The sequence below is a fragment of the Lepidothrix coronata genome, unplaced genomic scaffold (assembly GCF_001604755.1).
Source record: "Lepidothrix coronata isolate B3197 unplaced genomic scaffold, Lepidothrix_coronata-1.0 Scaffold76, whole genome shotgun sequence".
Taxonomy (NCBI): domain Eukaryota; kingdom Metazoa; phylum Chordata; class Aves; order Passeriformes; family Pipridae; genus Lepidothrix; species Lepidothrix coronata.
The window spans coordinates 2,233,297-2,254,356 of NW_016690256.1; the positions used below are offsets into that span (position 1 = coordinate 2,233,297).

Below are 21,060 nucleotides of genomic sequence, written 5' to 3' on the forward strand. Positions count from 1 at the left end.
AAAAATAAAGTTATTCTGCACAGTTTGGTTTGTCACAGTGTCAGGCCTGCTGAACATTTGTCCTCGTTGATTGACACCTATATAAATACAATTTACTTCTCCTGTTTCTCCCCTCTCTGTCAGCTGCAGGCTTGCTCACTTCTGGCCTGTCTGGTCTTGCTCTCCAAACAGAGAGCAAAGGAGGGCTCTATTTCTGTTTCATTTCTTACCAATGACTTCTGTTTCTACTTCTTTCATGTTTTCCTTCCTCCTTTGCTTCAGCTGGCTGAATGTGAGCCAGCAGTGTGCCCAGGTGGCCAAGAAGGCCAATGGCATCCTGATTTTTATCAGCAATAGTGTGGCAGCAGGACCAGACCAGTGATCATGCCACTGTACTTGGCACTTGTGAGGCCACATTTTGAATCCTGTGTTCAGTTTTGGGCTTCTCACTACAAAAAAGATATTGAGGGGCTGGAGCATGTCCAGAGAAGGGCAATGGAGCTGGGGAAGGGTCTGGAGCACAAGCCTAATGAGAAGCAGCTGTGGAAACTGGGGTTGTTTAGCCTGGAGAAAAGGAGGCTTGGGGGGACCTTCTCACTCTCTACAACTATCTGAAAGGAGGTTGTAGCCAGGCGAGGATCAGTCTCTTCTCCCAGGTAACAAATATTAGGACAAGAGGAAAGATCCTCAGGTTGCACCAGGGGAGGTTTATTAGACTGGATATCAGGAGAAACGTCTCCTCTGGTCGTGTGGTCATACACCGGAAGAGGCTGCCCCGCAAAGCAGTGGAGTTACCATCTATGGAAGTGTTCAATATCATGTCTGGATATCAGTTGTGAATATGGTTTAGTGGTGAACATGGTGGTTGTGGCTTGATGGTTCGACTCAATGATTTTAGAGGTTTTTTCCAACCTAAACAATTCTGATTCTATGATATAATAAATAATCTTGTAAGCATTTCCAGCTGTGCATAATGGTTCAGGGTATTTCATTGATTGGTTGCTTGACTTGAGACCTCCTCAGGGAGCCTGATCTTTAGGGCACAAGGAATCAGTATTGATTGCTTGATAAATTTCATAAAAGGTTATCCCTGGATTTTGTAGAAATAAATAAAGAAAACCTTCCAGAAGTTTGGGAAGGGAGGTTTTGCAATTTACTTGTTAATTGTTTCCTTAATGTATATTCAGTTTTATGAATACCTTTTGCTAATCAGCTGCCTAATTTTGAAGGAAGTCAAGGCAGCATAGATTGCCGAAGGCTCTTTCCAATGACTTTTCCCACCTCAACTCTAGGTATGTACTTGGAGGGTGCAAACAGTTCTTCAGGATGGGTATAGCTGTTGATGCTTGTGCCAAAGTTGTTTAAGATCCTCCACCCTCTGGGTCATTATCACAGCACCCAGGTGTGTCCCCATTAGGCTCTGGGCACCCAGGAGCCGCTCAGCAAGCTGGGTCACTTGGGCCAGCTGCAATGGTACCTGGAGGAATGAACCAGACCCCAGCCATGTCCTGCAGAGGACCCAACTTATTCAGGGTGCAGGAGAGGCAATGGTGGGAATCTCAGGCTCGACACATGAGCATCAGCCAGTCCACGGTGGTGGGGCTGAGCCTGTGCTTACACCCTTTGCTGGAGCAGCCACCGTGGAGGACTTGGATCTGGCTTAGTACTGTTATGATGAAGCAAGGGAAGGTCTTGTACCAAAACCTCACAAATGAAGTGCAGCATAGCAGACCCAGACCTCAGAAATACTTCTGGGGTACTTTTGTTCTCATGTGAACTCCAGCTCAGGGGTTCATCCTGCAACAATAACAGACAACTCCTCTCCTTCCTCCCATGATGACACTAACCTTTGTCTCAGTGCAGCCCTGCCGTGGGCAGACCAGGGCTTGTCGACCCAGGTAGTGGTGGCTCACCTCTGTCTGGGTGGTTCAAGGGGCCAAAATGCAGCACTCACTGCACTGAAAAATGCCCCAAGATCAAACCCACCAGCACCCCAGTACCTACCATGTGGGGAAATCATCTGGTGAGAGCATCTGTCCTGCCCCCGAACACAGCTCACTGACCAAATGCATCTAGGCAAGTCATCTGAAAATGAACATAGGTATCATATTAGATCTCTGCTTTTTGGTGTGTTATCAACAATTGCAAATCATGTGTTTTTAAGGTCATTACAGAGTGAGCATGAAGATTTCTAGAGTTGAGTGGGCTCTGGGTCCAGCTCACACACTCAGTAGAACCCAGCTCCTGCTGGAGTGAAGTCCTTTCCAGCTGCATCAGGCAAAGCTGCATCCAGAGCAAAACCTATTTCATACTTCTTTTCTCAGCTAGAGACAACCCAAAAATCAGGAGACAAAATTTTGGTCCCAGGGAATTCAAAGACTTCAACAGGGCAGAACTTGATGCAAAAAATTCTTCTCAAAGATAGTCTGTAGAGACGGAACAAGGAAGCATGAATTGGTGGAAGAAATTAGTCTGATCACCATTTGTTTGCCAGAGGTAAGTTAGCTCTATGATTTTAGTTCCTGTTGTTCATTTGTAATAAAGGTAGCTTTACCAGAAAAAGACTGGTATCAACCCTCAGCAGTACAGGTTTTATAAGGCATTGATGGGAGAGTAATATGTACACACTTCATCTTTATTAAAAATGTGCTTCCTTTGTATTCATTTGATTAAAAAAGAAAATCAAATGCCCCTTCTCACTGTAGCATCAAATTAAACGACATGAAGGAAAACTAAGCAAAGTCAGCAGAGCCCCAGACCTTTTGTTCCCCACACTGTGATCATCTGCATGTGTCTATATGCCTAAGGCATCTCATGGCATCAAAGCAATTAGGGATGTGAGAGATTCCTGGGTGTAGAGTTTTGGAAACATGTTTATTGATAGGGAGATATTTCTTGCCTTGGTATCTGAGCACAGCGAGGACTCCTCACCTTCCATGGGAGAAGCTCAAGCAGAAAGCAGGGCTGGATCTGAATGTTCATGACATGTTCACGTATGCAAGGGCTGTGTAGCTGGAGAGTACAAGCAACTGAGTCTGTAATAAGAAAGTATATTTTCTTCAGTTCTTTCAACTGGAGCAAACCTCTAAAAGCAGACAAGAGCAGAGGACAAATCCCATGGCATGTTGCAGGCATGTTGCAGGTTGGAAGGATAAGCTTCTAAAGTGTCTGGATGACAGACTTGCTCCTTTCCTCTCCCTCTCCTCTCCCTCTCCTCTCCATCTCCTCTCCCTCTCCCCTCCCTTTTCCTCCCTGTCTCTATTTAGGCTACGCAATTTATTCTGCCTCCTGGTTTTGTTGGCACAAAACATATTGTCTTCCCTTTGGATTTTAACACAGGTCCACACAGCCCATCATCAGCTTTTTAGAAATCTCATATGTGTCATGAGGGACTGCTTTCCCTCACAGGGAGGGGGTTTAAGGGAAAAAAAAATTTGGTTTAAGGGCAGAAAAGGTATTTCTATTTAAAGAAAGAGTAAAAGGGTGTTGATGAGAACAAAGTATGTCCTCTCAGCAAGGTTTTCCCTCTGAAAAATTAAAATGCTCCTTCTGTGCTTCAGGATACACCTCTATGCTCAATATCACCCCTGGGAAGGTCTTCTCTGGACAAGGAGGGAGGACAGAGATGCCTCTGCTGCTTCCAAACACCCACCTAAGCAGCCCATGAGGGTGAGCCTGCCTGAGGCACACTGGCTGCTGTGCTCTGAAGCCTGGATGCAGCAGGGACCACAGTGAGCATGTGCCTGTTGCAAAATACATGTAGGTCTGTGAACTTCCCAGTGAATTTTCAGTGATTTCCAGAGAGTGGACCAAGGGGCAAGTAAGAGGAAATGGGCACATCCATCTTTGTTCCACACGCATCCGGTCTCCTCCCTTGCTTTGTCAGTGCAGTAAATTATGGAGGTCAAAGCTATAAAATACATATCACCCTGTCTGATCCTGGCCCTTGGCAAAGCAGCACTGCTCCCTCCTAGAAAGATTGCCCACAGGAGAAATGTGTTTATGTTCATTACTGTTTCAGGCAATTAATTTGCAACCATGCTAATGAATCTGAGAGGTCTTTGCCCGATTTCTCCCTCACTGCCAGGTACTTGTCTGTCTAGGCAGAGTGTCTAGCAAGTAATTTCTCTGCATATCTCCTCAGGCCAATGGGAAACTCCATGAGTCACTTTCCTCCCTTTCAACAGCAGTAAGCGACAACTAGGAATCAGAAACTTCCTGTGAAAACAAAGGGACAAAAATCTTGCCTTGGCAAGTCTAAATGACAATGAAATCTTTGCCAATCTGCCAGCTAAGGTTTTCAGGCTTCTCCACTGAGCCCTTATTGCTGCTCTCTGCAGCAAGCGCAGCAGCAGTCCCTCAAGAGTGCTGGAGATGTGTCCTGTCCCTCCCCATAGAATTATGCAATCATTAAGGTTGGAAAAGACTTTTGTGATCATCGAGTCCAATTGTTAACCCAGCACTGCCAGGTCCACCACTAAACCATGCCCCTAAGCAGCACATCTACAGGTTTTTTGAACACATGCAGGAACCACTTTCCTGGGCAGCTTGTTCCAATGCTTGACTGCTCTTTCCATGAAGCGATTTTCCCTAGTGTCTAGTCTAAACTTCCCCTGGTGAAACTGGAGGTCTTTTCATCTTGGCCTATTGCTTGTTACTTGGGAGAAGAGATCCACTCCCTCCTGGCTACAAGCACCTTTCAAGTAGTTGTAGGGAGCAAGAAGGTCTCCTTTGAGCCTCCTTTTCTTCAGACTGAATACCTCCAGCTTCCTCAGTCCCTTCTCATCAGATTTGTGCTCCAGACCCTTCCCCAGCTCCATTGCCCTTCTCTGGACACACTCCAGCACTTTAAGTTCTTTCTTGTAGTGAGAAGCCCAAAACTGAACACAGGGTTCAAGGTGTGGCCTCACCAGTGCCAAGTACAGGGGGACAATCACTGCCCTGGTCCTGCTGGACACACTATTGCTGATACAGGCCAGGATGCCACTGGCTTTCTTGGCCACCTGGGCACACTGTTCAGCCACTGCCAACCAGCACCCCCAGGTCCCTTTCTACTGGGCAGTTTTCCATGCCCCTAAACCAAAGGGTGCCTGGGACTAGAAACAAGTGGGCTCTAAACCCTGATTTGTGTGCAAGCTCCTTGATGTTTGTTGGCCAGGATCAATTGCTACACAGCCAGCAGGTCCTGGAACGTGTCCAGGAGTTTGCACGGGCCAGACCTCATTCCCTCTGGACTTTTTTCTTGTTACCTCAGAGGTCTAGCCTTGGCAAAGGGACCCTCATATCCCTGTTGACATGTGGAAGGCAGGAGGCTTCTCATCACTGTCACAGATGAGGTGTGACACACGCACATGAGGAAATCCACACAGGAGAAGTGGCAGCACAGAAGGTCCTCAGATTTCTTCACATCTGAAAAGACCCCAAAAATGGTAAGTTAAACTGCAGCTGGGGTGGATTTTGAGAATCATGGTTTGAGATGGAAGCCCTAAAAATGGAGAATGAAACTTCTAAGTCATTTAGGAGTATAATCTGTGCTCTCATCTACTGCAGGAGAGACCAGACAGGAGCAGAGGGAGATCTTTCTTCCACATGATGGCATAAAGTGCTTTAATTGTCAAGTCTTGGGCAAAATTTCTCAAGACAGCAAGCAAAAGGTCACTCTTTCCTTATCGCACAGAAAACTTTTAAGAATCAAGGACTCAAAGAAAGATTTGTTCTAAGGATCTGAGCTAAAGACTGAAAATACGGCCTCAGCTCCCTCAGGCTCCAAAGAAAATCACTTTGCATTGCTACACATGCTGTTTTACTTGGACTCACTCTCATTTTTGTGAGAATATTCTCCTCCCTCCCCAATTTATTAAAGCAAAATAATTTAAAACTAACTCATGGAATCAAAAATTAATCCCATGCTGAGTAGTATTTTGATTGCTGGAGCAAGCAGTAATTCCTGCCCAGCATCCCTGTCTGTGTACAGATCAAAGCCGGCATTACAGTCAAAGACATCCTCAGCTGAGAAGGGCAGCCCCACTGCTGCTGTTCCCAGCTGAGCAAGAAGGCTGAGCTCGCCCTGTTGAATCATCTTTGGATTTTACATGCCCTGGAGCAGAGATGCAGATAATCTTCAGCAGCTGTAAGTTACTGTGGGATTGAACAAGGACCATGAGGGTGAAGGGGGACAGGCAGGTGAGCAGAAACTCCAGCTGAGGTGAGAAAGACTTCAGTATTTGGCTTCCCACAGGAGCACTATGAAGGCTGTTTTCCAGGCTCCCTCTTTCCCAGACATACGAAGCCCGAGGTCATGCTTACAAACAGCTGACCATCAGAGACTCCACAGAGCTCAATTCCCAGGCAGGCTAGCATGTGAAGGGCACTATCAAAAGTCTGCACCATCAGAGCAGCTTTGTTCTGTGTCTTCCACATCGTGTGGTGCCACTGGGCATGGCTCTGATGGCAGTGGTGAGTCTGGCTCAGTCGTGTTGGCTGGGACTGGTCTAATCCATCCAGTCCCTGGCTGACTGCAGTAGTTCCTTGAGAAACAGACTCCAAGACATCAGAGGAAGCCTGTGGTGGTGAGTGGCCTTGGGCTCAATGATCCCGAGTTTGTTCTTGTGGCCAGTGGTTTCCTGCCCAGATTCCAGCAGGCTGTGCCTGGCCACATGAAGCTGTTCTGCTGCTGGTCCCATCCACAAAAACACGTATGAAGGGTGATGTCTTTTGACTCTAGTAAGCCTGCAGACATGAAGTAGAGATATTTAGGCACATACCACCTTTTTGGCTTCCCTGACATCCCCTGCACGAGCAACACTGTTTTGTTTTTGGGATCAACTGTAGGGATTGAGTTTATGTTTCACTGAAGGCTGTGGGACAGAGCACCTGACTAAACAGGATTTCCAGGACATCTCTTTGCTGTCAATGTGACCCTGCAGAGGATTTATCTGAACCGTTGTAGAAAACCAACTGGATTTCTTCATCACCCTTGGTCTGTGAGCTGGGAAATCAAGGCCATGTGCCTTCAAAGATGCTATCAAGGCAAAATCTGACAACCCATCACAGAACAATAGGGTTGGCAGACACAAGAGCAGTTGTGCCAGAGCTATCAAGCTCTCCTTCCAAATGTGACCAAGCAAAATCCTATTCCAAGTCACCATGATGACAGACCCACCTTGGCTGAGAGTAGTGAAAAGTACATTAATAATAAAATTGGGGCTGCAGCCCAGGAGGCCTCAAGCAGCTCCATGCAGATGACCAGTGCACTCTCACAGGAGACCCCCAGCCAGAATGCCTCGAGTTGCCTTTACCCCCAAGAAAGTAATATTCCCAGAACGATGGGAATTTTTCACATGGGCAGATAGTTATAGGACAAGGGAAATGATTTTAAACTAATAGAGCAGAGATTTAGATTAGATGTTAGGAAGAAAACCTTTACTGTGAGGATGGTGAGGCACTGGAACCGGTTGCCCAGAGAAGTTGTAGATACCCCAGCCCTGGAAGTGTTCAAAGCTGGGCTGGAAGGGGCTTTGAGCAACCTGGTCTAGTGCAACGTGTCCCTGCCCATGGCAGGGGAGTTTGAACTAAATGATCTTTAAGGCCCCTTTCAACCCAAACCGTTCTTTGGTTCTCTCATGGGGCTGACACAGAGCACTGGGTAACAGAAACACAGAGGGACTAAGTAAAGGCACAGGGACAGGACCACCTTTTTGGGAGGCACTACCGAATATGGGGCTGGTGGAAATGCACCTGTTTTCCACCATGACTCCATAAGCCCTGAGCACTGTGGGCATCAGCCAGGGTACGTTCTTGGAGTGGGGAAATATACCCACCTGGTGGATCTCTCACCAAGCCAATGAGAAACAGTGAATATTACTGCTTGCAGAGAGATCATATCCTTCCAGAGGCAAGGGTTGGTGCCTCTGGTGTCTGACAAGCTGCAATGGATTGCCAGTGTCCCACCAGTCCTGCTAAGCAGGGCTATGGCCAGGCGGTCCTGGAAGGTGACTTTTGTCCAAGTAACCATTCCTCATTACAGAGTACTCAAAGTTCCTCTAGGCGAACATTATGTACTGATAATAAAGTCTCAAACCCACACAGCAGAGAAGGCAATGGGGTGAGAATTGCACCTCATGAGCCAACATCTTTTGTAAGTCTTTGGGTGTAGTTAGTCACTTTTTCACTCTAAAATACTAGGAAAATACAAAAAAAAAAGCCCTGCCTTTGTCCCTGACCCTGTGTGATTAGGTCTTCTGTAACCTTCAAGCAGGCCTGGGAACAGTCCCATCAGCTCCTGCTCCAAGAGCCACAGCAATGTTTTTATGTCTCTGTTGTGGCAGCTGAAGGGAAAAAACATCGATTGGATTCCACTGGCATGAGAAGATTAATCATTCGCCTGGATTTCCAACCAGACTCTTCCACCCTGTGTAAAATCTTGGCATTAATATTTAAAATTCTTCTGACTGCTCTATGTTTTAATTAGCAAGTGGAAAACTGCCTGACCTTTGCCAGGAAAAAAAAAATCCTTAAGATCAAAGTAGGCTCTAATTCACATTTCTGCTTGCCACATTCAAAGAAATGTGTTGGTAAAACAAGTGTCGTCTGATGAAGATAGAAGGACATAATCATTCAGCTGCAAAAGCTGAGTGCTGTGTCCTGAGTGATGTGATCTCATTTCAATGTGGTTTAAGGCAAGGGAGAGCACTGGGTGATTTTGCCAGTACATCCACAATGTCAATTTTAGGCTTCTTATGGGGGAAAAATTATAGCCTTAAATCTTACTGTTAATGTATCATTCAGGATCTGCTATTAAATAATAAGAAAACCTGTGAAACTGTGTAGCTCAAGGGAAAGTGTCAAATTCTTCTATTGCATTCTCAGAGGTGTGGGGGAAAATGTATTTGTTTTGTAAAAGGAGGAGACTTGTGAGACAATCCCCCAGTACACAAATTGAGTAACCTGCAACTACCCACCAGTGCTGGATCCACTCAGGTGCAGCACAAGGACTGAGCTGGAGTGAGGGAAATAGCAGTTTCCTTGGGTAAGGCTACACTGCTGAGAAAAGTCAATCTGGAAATGACAATCTCCAGACTGGTATTTAGGTATTTCACTCTAAAATACTAGGAAAATACAAAAAAAAAAAAAACCTGCCTTTGTCCCTGACCCTGTGTGAGACTAGGTCTTCTGTAACCTTCAAGCAGGCCTGGGAACAGTCCCATCAGCTCCTGCTCCAAGAGGAAGAACCCAAAAAATCTGCAGTAATCTCAACCTTGTGCTAGATTTAAAGTGATTCTGAAAAAAAAAACAAACACCTCTCCTTTAGTGGAGGATTCTCCTCAGTGGCAGATGTTAACATCTTCACCATCACGTCCAACAAGGTGAATGATGAAGGTCTGCAATGGAAGCAAACTCATACAGCCTGAAAAGCAGCTGAAAGAGGGCAGGCAAAGCATATTAATGATCATCCATCATCAAAGAAAGATTGCAACCTTTGCTGTGGGATTTTCCACATATATCTTAGTCAGGCCAGAATGTCATGGATTGGGAGGGGAAAACTCAAGATCTGGACTGCTGAATCCACAGCTTCTGAAGTAGCTCTGCCAACCAAAACCCTAGGGTGGCAGCAAAAGATGGGTACATGGGGGAACATCCCTGCCTGCCTACTCCCTCGGGCAGGAGCAAGCACTGCCCTGGATGTCCAGTGAAGGAGCTGTTCCAGAGTAGAAGCAAAAGGAGACACCCAAGGGCTGTCACTGCAACTGATAAGACAGAAGAGAAGACAGGGGACAGCTAACACTGGGTGGACAGAGTTGAGGGAGAGATGAAGAACTAAAAGAAACGGGGGCAAAAGGCTGCTGACAGGGAATGTGGGGGTCTGGGTACAAGATGGGGACTACAGCCACAGAGTGAGATGCACAGTAAGGGCAGCAGTGGGGACGGAGAGGAACTCCAGAGGAGCCATACATGCAATCAACCTCAAGGAAAGGTGAAAAAATTGCCTGCCAGAGGCGTTTGCTTCTGGGGACCACAGATAGGGCATCAGCCTCCTGAGATGCCTGCAGGGAGCCAAGCACTGTTGCCCTGAGCAGACTCCCTAAGGACATACAACCCTCTATCACAGAACTGTGACGTTCCAGGTTGACCCACCACTTCCCACCATTTCCTGAAAAAGCCTCCCTCTGTATTTCCCCTTGCAAAATCAACTTTTGCAAGAAGTTTGATGTGATCAGAGGCACCCATCAAATGATGCAAAAAAGTAACCAGTTGTGCCACATCAGGTGGCAGAAAATGCTGCCATTTCAGTCCATGCAGCCCAACCGTCTGGGCCATGCAGTGGACAGAGCTGAAGGCTCTTCTCTGTGGCTCTTCCCTGTCAGCAGACCTGGCAATGTGGTTTTCTGTGTTTAAAAAAGAAACATTAAATAACATTAACTCATATGAGTTAATAATAATGACCCGTGGAAGCACAGAGGTTGTCAGCTGAACTGCTTTGGTGTTAACCTCATCACTTACACTGTGTTAGGTCTTTATTGTGCAACAAGTGTCCACAATTTAAATGCTCGGTCACATTCCTGGCATTCCTTCACCACCAAGTATTACTTGAAGGGCTAATGGTTTTAAACTGAAGAAGGGTTAATTTAGATTAGATATAAGAAAGAAGCTTTTTATAATGAGGATGGTGAGACACTGGAACAGGTTGCCCAGAGAGGAAGTCAATGTCCCATCCCTGGAAACATTTAAAGCCAGGTCGGATGGGACTTTCAGCAATCTGGTCTAGTGGAAGGTATCCCTGTTAAGTGCAGAGGACTTGGACTAGATGGCCTTTAAAAAGTCCCTTCCCATCCAAACTATTGTATGATCCTATGACTCTATTTCACTTACAACTCCAGGGAGCTTATTAGTAACAACATGGTCAAAAAGTCACTTTTTCAAGCAGCAACTCTTTATTATTGGGAAGAACATTAGGACTTTATTTTTTTCTCTTACATATATTCAATTTGACTAAAAATAATTTAAAAAATTTTAATTTATTTTTATATTACATGAGAATAACTCAAAACAAGGACTGTGAATTTTGGAAGCAAGAAACATAGACAAAACTCTTGTTTAGCTGCTGAGATGTAGTTCTTGGATTTTTTTTTCCTCAGAAAAACCCTCAAATAGAGAAACAATCACAATTGTCATTCCAGTGAAGAAACTTATTCCATCTATAAAATATCTTTAAGTTTGAGAATGGTATATAGTTACACTAGAAAGTATTCATAATATAGTATGTGAGTTTTAATATACCACCTAAAATATATAGCTTCTCAAACTTTACAAGGTCAAATATTTCAGACCATATTCCAGTGGAAAAACACTACAAACCTATTACAATCATTTTAAAGTTCTTGTTGAATTAACTTTTATTTCCTTTTGAGGAATTTTAATATAATATTTCAAGCAATAAAATATTGCATACAAACTAGCTTGCCAAAATTTATTCACACTAACCTGGACAACCACTGTTTTAAAGGATGAAGCACCTTTAGTAACAGTGATAAGCATCACTGTTAGTGTAGCTGATGAAGAAACAGATTTTGTGCACAAATTGGTACAATTTTCACAACAATTCTGTAAATCTGATAAAAATTACTGCATATTCTGTATTCAATTAACCGGAATTAAAATATGCTTATGTCTGGGGCAGGATTACAGTGTTACAAGACGATGAGTCTATTAGTTAGTCCAATTCATGTCACTTGACAAAGACTTCCAATAAAATACTGATTTCTTCTTCTTTTATTTTTAAAATACATGCAACCTACTGCAATTTCAATTCCCTGGCTTATCTTGCCTCTTTTCAGCTGAGTGTGAATATAGTTCATTTTTTCATTAAGTTCTAGGGTAATGAACATCATTCAGCATAAATAAAAAAAGCCCCAAAGAGGTTAAAAAAAAAAAGGCAATTAGCACATCAAGGTCTCACTTTAGAAGACAAATCTGCAGAAATATGCACGGTAAAAATGAGATGGACTTTGTGTAGGTAGTTATTTGCATTGAGTACCACATCAAATTCAATGTAACTGTGCCAGTCATGGCTGTCTGATGGCCTGATGCAAAACCATTCTTCACTGAGTACAAGGAAAAAACACTATTAATACGATTGTCAAAACTGTTCTCTTGTAACAGTCTAACCTCAGGGGTTAGCTCTCTTCTAAAGAAACGCTTGAAACGCTGGCTGGCGTTGCAGCCTGACAAACAACCTGATGCCATCTAAGGAGACAATGTCAAGCCCTTTTAAAAATAAACATTTCACTTCAGTATATTTGGGGGGGGGGTGTTGTTTTGTTCTTGGCTTTTTTATTTTTGTAACTGTCTGCTGTTTCCAGCACCATCTCAGAGGCTGGAACGTTTCATTCCTTCCTCTGCCAGTTTGTCCTTTTCCACTTGGCAGATGCTGACCACCACACCCACTGCTCCTCAGAGCGCAGCAGCCACCAGGACCGCCTTCTTGTTTTCCTTCTCTGTTATCTATATCATCAGTGGAATTTACAGCCCTGGAATGTGATTACTGAATCAATATGCATTTTCTTTTCCTAAGGAATGCCTTATTTTGCAACCACAGCTGTGCAAAAATACTCTAATTTTAACTAATGAGTGGGTAGTGGCTCTTTTGAGACAAATCAGTGATGCAATTTAGAAAACCACGCAGGCATTTTCACCTATTTCTAAGACCAGGTAAAATTTTGGACCTAAACTATGCCAATTGTCTTTCTTTCTAAATTAATAATAACTTTTAGTTTTACCAAGAAATGTTCTATTGGTATGAACTACAGAGTTTTTGAAATTATGATACGTATTTATGTTTTACTTCTCTAAATATATTACTCATTTGTTTAATTCATTCAGGATTCTACCATACTGTCAACCCATACAGTAATCCAAAAATATTTTCTGCTTATAGAAGGGGTTAAATCACTAAGCCACACCTTCCTGCAAAGCTGCAGCATTTTCGATTGGTAAAAAGCATTTCTCATTGAAATAATACTGAAGTGGAGCCCTAGCCCTCCTCCATACATATGACTGTCAAGTTAATTAACTTTTCAGGACAAAATGCTATTCACATTCAATGACAAGCCAGGCTGTTGTGTTCAAGACAGCTCCAGCGGTAGCTCTGGTGGCACAACTGTGTATCTTGGGTCAAGCTTAGGTGTGAAATCCTTGAAGTTCTTAGATGCTTCAGTGCCAAATACATCTAAAACTTTTCTGTTCATGAGAGCAAACCTGAAAAAGAAAAGACAAGAGAGCATGAATCCAAGATTAATTTACTTATGAAAAAATAAAATCATTGTTAAAATTATTTCACTTCATAAAAGGCTACCAAAATCTCTGAAATACAGGCTTCAACCTGCACTGTTCAGAGATCGCAAGTTTTTCACATCAGGCAATAAAGATTTAAAAAAAAAAAAATTGACAAATGTGACTAATAGTCTTTGTGTAGGTATACTTCTTATAATGTAACTTGTGAAAAAGGGGAGAATCCCTTTCGACTTTTAACCACAAAAAAAAAGGTCAAACCAAAATATACTACTGTTCTCTCTCATTCCAGTAAAGGAAACTCTAGACTTGCCTATCCAAGTCTGGATGACAATTTTATGGGTGTTACAACATATTTCCATTTCGTTACTCTTCAAAACCATAGACTGAAAAATTTATGAAATGTCAAAAGAAATTGCCTCTATGAAGAGAGCATCCAAATTTCTATTACAGAGATTTGCTTCAGATAAAATAAATGGGCAGAACAGAATTTCTTTTCCCTCCTCTCTTTCACCTAAGGCAAGCTTAGGATTAAGACAAGATGGAAAAATGCAGACAAAATTGGATATCTGCACTAACATCATCCCCTGTATCATGTTTGTATGGCCTCAGAGGCTGCCTGCAGATGGCCTCCAGGCATCCCAAGGAAAACTTCCCACTACATCTAGCAATGCATTCAGTCATCTCGTGTGTGTACTGTGCCATGGGGAGTGTAGGTTCAACATGGCCCAGGGATTGACCTCTAATTTCACTTCTACTTTTATAGTCCGGTGAGTTTGCTGTCACAACAAATGTTACCTTTTACATTCCCATTCATAAACTGATCTACATCAAGATCCGGATGCCATTAAGATCAAGATGTTTCCACCACATACTGCACCAGTATAACAGTGTACACTTCACTAAATGTATTTTTATAAATCAGTTACAGGAAAATCTATTTTAAAAAGAAAACTTTTTAGATCCCTGCAGCAAATAATAGACAAAATATCCAGTTAAGATATTAAAGTGTAAATTTATGATTATGATCAGTGAAAATTTTTCATTTTTCAATTTTTCATTTTTCCAGGGGGAAAAAAAAATAATCCTTTTCCAACTGAAACAGATGTCTTATAAAAAACTACTGAAACTTTAAAGTATTCTTAAGAGACATTCCAACATTTCCAGTAATGCTTTTAAACACAGAGTAATTCCATGTTGTCGATCACTGCACATAGTGAGTGATTTCTTCAACGTGTATAGTTGTTTACAGGATTCTTCATATTCCACTGAAATCTGAAAGCATTCCACCCTCCAAGTGAATTATAGATAAAAAAGGTTTCAATTAAAACACTCATCCGCTGAAGAGTCTTCACAAGATTTAAGTCTTTACTCCTGTCATTAGATTAAACCCAGCAATGTTGCTTCAGCAGCAAAGAACTTAAAGTGTACTGGAAACCATTTGAAAAGCGAAGTAAATCCTCAGGAAATTAGCCCTTATGTACTTCTATGGCTCTGCTGTTGACAGTCAATGACAGAGAAAGCCAAATGTGATCAATGACATGTTTAGACAAGCCATAACACACCCCTGATTACATACCTGCCCTTTGTTAGTCGTAAAAGAAATTTCCAGTACGAAGGTCTCAGGTTCTGAACTTCCATGACAGCCTGCAAGGAGAGGATTCTATCAGAGACAGCTGACAGCATCAGGCAAGAGCTTCGTCTGCTACATTATGTTGCCAAAACTACCAAAAGGATTTCTGTGGAAATAACTTTTACTGCTTTCTGCTGAATTCAATGCTCTGTGTGACCTCCACCAGCACAGACTGATATTCCCAGAAGAGTATCATTTACAAGTGGTGGCAAATTAATTACATCTCATTGCAGAGAAAGCAACAGCAACCATCAGTCTTATGTACATGATTTTGCACTTGTAGATGCAAAATTTACCTGCTACTTTGTACCCTACCTACTCTGCATTTTGTGATCTACCATTTCCTGTAGTCATATTTATATTCAACGTTACATTATCTTAAATAATGTCTTATAACCAAAATCCTTGTCTTCTCTCCGTTCCATTATTTTTCCATGTCACTTATGAATATAGTGAATAACAAACATCTCGGCATAGATCCCTAAGAAAATACATATACAGATAGTTATGGAGGTCCAGAAGACGTGCAGTGGGATGTTTCAGCAGAAATAGAATAGTAATTTGTGTACCAGTGAAAAGTTGCTTTTCCAGCTGATGCAGAGGATAAAAGGACTGAGGATACAGGCATGGAACTGACTTCAGAAGTGCAAAAGCTTGTTTCAAATGTAAAACTTCAGGTTTTTTTACTATTTTTTTGCAGATTTTTTTTCAACTAGGCAATTAATTCAATAAATTCAATTAATTCAAGTCAGCTGAAAGTCAAAGCTTTCAGTTGATCTAAAAACCCATAAAATACTCTATTGTATTGTTTGCCTTGAGAAACTCTCCTTTCATGTGCTTATGAAAGTCTATACGTGTATTTTCATCTTCTGGGTCAATGCATTCTAAGATCCTTTCCAAAGAATTCAATGCTTTGTATAATATATTCAGTTATAAGCATATGAGAAATTGAGTCCCAGAAATGACCTTTCCACAGTGACACTCAAAAACAGGATGCAGGAGCCCCGATTCACAGTGCAATCACACCATCACACCATCTTTTCTATATAACCGTGTTCCTGTGCTCCTCATTTCATTCAACTTTTGACTTAAAAGAACTTGATGTTCTGTTAGAGAATGACATACTTACTGCCTGAAAGCATATCGATGTAGAAATGGCATAGATGATGCTGTCTGCATGAGGAAAATAGGGAACCTTCCCTGCTTCAATGCCTTTAAAGTATATAGTCTATAAAAATAGACAAAAAATGCTGAGTAAAACAAAAGTAACTTTTTACTTTTTATTTCACAATTTCAAAAAAAAGTCAACATTATTAACTATGCCGATATATTTTTTATATGTCTACAAATGTGAAATTGATTGAGATAACTTATAGAAGTTACCCAAGATCAATCTAATAAGAAGCTATTAATGCATAGAACAGGACTAGCAACAGCTTGGGTGTTAGAGATCCTAAAGACAAAAAAGGGAAAGTTTCCTCTATTAAATTCTTCATTTTAAAAAAGCAAAAGAACAATGCTATAACTATTCCAACAAAGTGAATATTCACTGTTCTTAAACAGCTTGAAATCACATACTTTACTTTCTGAGAAAACATGTAAAGTTTATTTTCCTGAGCACAGCTTGACCTTGCAAAGCAGCACACGCCTCTTTGGTCAGTTACCCTTGGCTTGCATAAGATGATAAAAGTAGTTTAAAAAAAAAAAGGAAAGAAACAACACACAGCACTTTCCTCATTTCATTGCAGCCACGATGTCTCAAAGTCCAGAGAAAACCATGAGCAATACAAGATAATATTGTTTTTTCACAACTGGTATTCTAAAAGTCAATATGAATAACTCAGAATTCTTTTTATATCACCAATATCTGAACTACCTTCAGAGCTTTGACTAGGATAACAAGGATCAGGAATAAACAGAGAACATCTTCCATTTTTATGTTTAATTTTATGCATAACAAAAAAAAGTTCCTTCTATTTATGTTCTTTTAAGTGAACTCTGCTCTGGTAATGGAGGTGGATAAATATCACTAGGGAACGAGGCCCTAAAGGTCTGCCGAAATATGTGATTCAGGATGATGCATAGTAAGAGAACATTCTCAACTCATTCCAGTGGTGCTGTTTGGGGAATAATCATGACTAAGTCCTGATCTTATGGAAAAATCACAATAAGAAATCAAACGCTGGTTAGCAAATTATAATCAAGATATCCAAACCCTATGACTTCTTTTTTGTCCTGGGCTCCTAATTTTAACAAGTTCATAGAAATAATTCAAGCTTGAAGATTAGTAATTAGAACAAAGTTCATTCCAAAGCTGGGAATTCAATCAGTTGAAGCACACTGACAAACAACTCCAGCTATAGACTAAAATCTAAGCCATTTTGAGTTATCATAAACTGCTGAATGCCAAAATTAGGGAACAAAGGCAGGAAGTTAAGCTGTAGCTTTTGGCAATAAATCTGCAATTAAGGACTAGGTCTGATTTATGTTTCTGGCAGAACAGACATTCTTGGAACTTTCAGATTTAAAAAATATGCAAAAGCTACAAAGCAAAGGGTTATCAGGAGATTCAGAAAATTCATGGAGAATATACATGGAGACCCGTGGATAAAGGACTTTTAAAATGAGTCAGAGAAAAGAATACAAGAAAGAGACCCCATGGCAGCAATGCCTCTTGGCACACATCAGGTACTGAAACACACCGTCACCACACAACTTTGTATTTTACTGGAATTGCCAGACAAAGCCTACGAAGTTCATTTCCTTTTTTCTGCCTTGAGAAAACAGATGAAGACCTCTGTTACAAGGATAATAACTTACCTCTACTAATTTGGACACCAGATACATAGAGATAGTTGTACTTTTGTAAAACATCATAGAAATCCCTGCTAGACACCCTGTAACAATTAGAAAACAAAAGCACTGTTACTTGTGTTGCTGTTGCGGTATGTCAGCCCAACACACACTGCACAAGACTATTTCTGTTGCTACAACACAGTTCAGTGATCTTCCTGTGCTGCCTGTCCAAATATGGTTTGTGTCATTAAAAAGTTTTGAAACTCTGAAACAAATCTGTACTTCAGTGCTCAGGAGCATGGTATCAAACTTCTCTCTTCTTTTTGGAATAAGAGACCTCTGAGGTTCCAACACGTGACAGATGCACAAACAGCAGGGAAGGGCCTGCACCACCACAGAAATTTCATGGCAAAAGGGTTCTTCTTTGGACCCAGTGGAGCCCATAATTTCCAATGTGTATTCTGTCACATATGGAAGAATTACTATTTGCACCTCACATCTCTCACATCTCTCTCACATCTCTACAGTTGAAAATTAAAGGACATGTCTATATTTGTGCACACAGTGACATACTGTTCTTAGAGCTGACCATAAACCCCACACCATTTGATTGAATTTGCCTTACAATTTTTATTGCAACCCTTTCTTTGAAGCTACTTGAAACATCACTGTCACTTTGACACAATCATGATGTACACAGTCCTATTTTCAGCACAGAAGTCTGAAAAGGGAATGGGAGGACAGACAAGATGAGTATTTGCAGAGTCCCAACACAGGCAAAATAAACTGCTTTTCATGGACTCACCAGCTACAAGTGCATGAAGCTCATCATCTAGGTTCCGGACCCAGCGCAGGAAGCAACTTGTGCCCTGTAGGTGAAAAGAAAGCAGGATTAGCCCCGTAACATTCCTAACACACAGACTGGAGATATAACTCTATAAGCTAGTGATACAGCACACAGTATGAACTAAGAGTGTAGCGTGATAAGAGTGTAGTGTGATAATATCCATAATCATAGCATCATGGAATGGTTTGGGTTGGAAGGAACCTTAAAGATCATCTTGTTCCAAACCCCCCTGCCATGGGCAGGAACACCTTCCACTAGATCAGATTGCTCAGAACCCCATTCAGCCTGGCTTTGAACAGTTCAATGGATAATGCATTCTTCTACTTGATAAGACTGCTATAATAGAAGGGAATTTAATTGATATGGAGGCAGCAAACTTTCCCATTATAAGAGGTTTGTAAGAGAAATGTAAAATCACAATTGTAAATCTCTTAAGAGCTGTAGAAACTTTCATTACTGGGACACGTTTTCTGTCTGATTCAGTAATCCTCTTTACCACATCAAGAAACATTGAATTACATCAACAAAAACACAAGACATCAACACAACCAAAGAACAATCTTTAAAAGCACTGGTGATACTAAAGTCAGAGAGTTGGACACCGTACCCAAAATATTTCAGTGTTTTAATTTACAGATTACCACTATCATTTTTTTCAAAATCAGAGAGCAGATCAATCTAATTTGAATACCAATCTAATACCAAAGCTAATCTTGAATTCACATCATCTTCATTTGCTGTAGCTGCCTAGACTCTTTCCCACGATAAAGGCTGCTTTCAATTACACACCAAACCCCTTGAGATTTTTCCATACATCCAATAAATTCTGGAACCGCAAAAACATATTAACCTAAAAAAATTAGAACTGCATATTCCTTCAGATTCAAAATGCCCCACGCATTTCCCTTTTTTTTGTCTGTGGTCCAATTTTTTTGAGTGAATAGACTCTCTGCTGCCCTACATGCTTATCTCAATCCGGAAAAAAAAATATAATGCAACTCAGATCTGTGTAAGTTATGAAATGCAATCAATAACATATAGTAGAATCATAGACTCATAGGAACATTTAGCCTGCAAAGGTCATTTAAGATCATCAAGTCCAACTGTTAACTCAGCACCCACCAAATCCACCACTAAACCATGTTCCCAAGCGCCACATTCACACACCTTTTGAACAGCTTTAGGGGTGGAGATTCCATCACTTCCCTGGGCAGCCTGTTCCAGTGCTTGACAATGCTTGCAATGAAGAAAGAGTTCCTACTATCCAATCTAAAACTCCCCTGGACAACTTCAGGCCATTTCCTCTTGTCCCGTCACTTGTTATTTGGGAGAAGAGGATGACCCCTCTCTGGATACAACTTCCTTTCAGGTAGTTGTAGAGAGTGAGAAGGTCCTCCTTGAGCCTCCTTTTCTCCAGACTAAACACCCCCACTTTCCTCAGCCACTCCCCATAAGACTTGTGCTCCAGAGCCTTCACCAGCTCCATTGCCCTTCTCTGGACATGGTCCAGCACCTCAGTGTCTCTCTTGTAGTGATGGGTCCAAAATCAAACACAGGATTCGAAGTGTGGCCTCGCCAGTGCCAGTAATTAATAAATAGTAAATAAAGGTAAGAGTAGGTCACCCTCATAAAATGAGCATCTGTAAGACTAAATTACACTTAGCAAAGAGCTTTTAAAAATACCAAAGTCTTTTCAGCTTTTCCAATTTAAGTTTTTTTTTCTCTAAAGGTTCTGTTCTTAAAGTTTGAGCAAAAATTTAATTTTCAAATAAACTTTGGACAACCTATTTGCATTTTGCCATCAAAAATTTTAAACTCTGGAACCTTATAAATTCTTGTATTTACCTTTAATAATACAGAATGATCATAACTTTGCAGTGTGAATAAAGTGGCAGGTGAAAAATTTCAAGTGTGATTATGAATATAAAAGTCCAAAAGCCACTTCAGCACTGCACTGTGCAATGTATTCTGCCTAAGGGCATGTGCCTTGCCATCTTCTCTTTTGGCATAAATAAACATAATTAGATTAATTCCAACAATAATATATGAATACATATCAGTTCACAATCTGTCATCTTATAACAGTGTAGAAGGGCAGACTTCCAAGCTGTAAGTGCAATGTCTCCTCACTACACATTTTATGTTCTGCAATTTCCTGCTATTTAGTGTCAAATAAGAATTCCAGATATTTGAGCCAACAAAAACTGCAAATGGCTTCTCTCTGGCAACACTGCCGCTACTGCAGTCACTACTTGTCTCTGCACTAAAATGCTTTTGTGTACCAGCAATTCTCTTTGAAATCTGAATGCACTTTCTCTGAAGTACTCCCTATCACCTGATCTTGAAACAACACTGCAAAATCCATCTGGTTTATCTGGAAATGATAGAAAAAAACCCAGGATATGGAAGACTAGTTTTCTGTTTACAATTTGATTATTGCAATAGCATAGAATTTGTCAGTCACATGCTGTAGCAAACAGCATCAGTACTATCAAGCAGCTGGACTTTTTAGCTCTTC

At 41.4% G+C, this 21,060-nt stretch overlaps 1 protein-coding gene across 2 annotated transcripts in view; it reads right to left on the reverse strand.

Moving 5' to 3' along the window:
- Positions 1–10,887: 10,887 nt before the first annotated feature.
- Positions 10,888–21,060, reverse strand: part of TMEM135 (transmembrane protein 135) — a 171,679-nt gene continuing 161,506 nt past the window's right edge. For both annotated transcript variants that reach the window (XM_017819714.1, XM_017819713.1), the window contains 5 exons: positions 18,501–18,564; positions 17,720–17,796; positions 16,029–16,127; positions 14,846–14,913; positions 10,888–13,233 (listed from right to left, as the gene is read on the reverse strand). In XM_017819714.1, the coding sequence (XP_017675203.1) occupies positions 13,101–13,233; positions 14,846–14,913; positions 16,029–16,127; positions 17,720–17,796; positions 18,501–18,564 (441 nt within the window). In that variant the 3' untranslated portion in view covers positions 10,888–13,100. The remainder of the gene's footprint in view (positions 13,234–14,845; positions 14,914–16,028; positions 16,128–17,719; positions 17,797–18,500; positions 18,565–21,060) is intronic.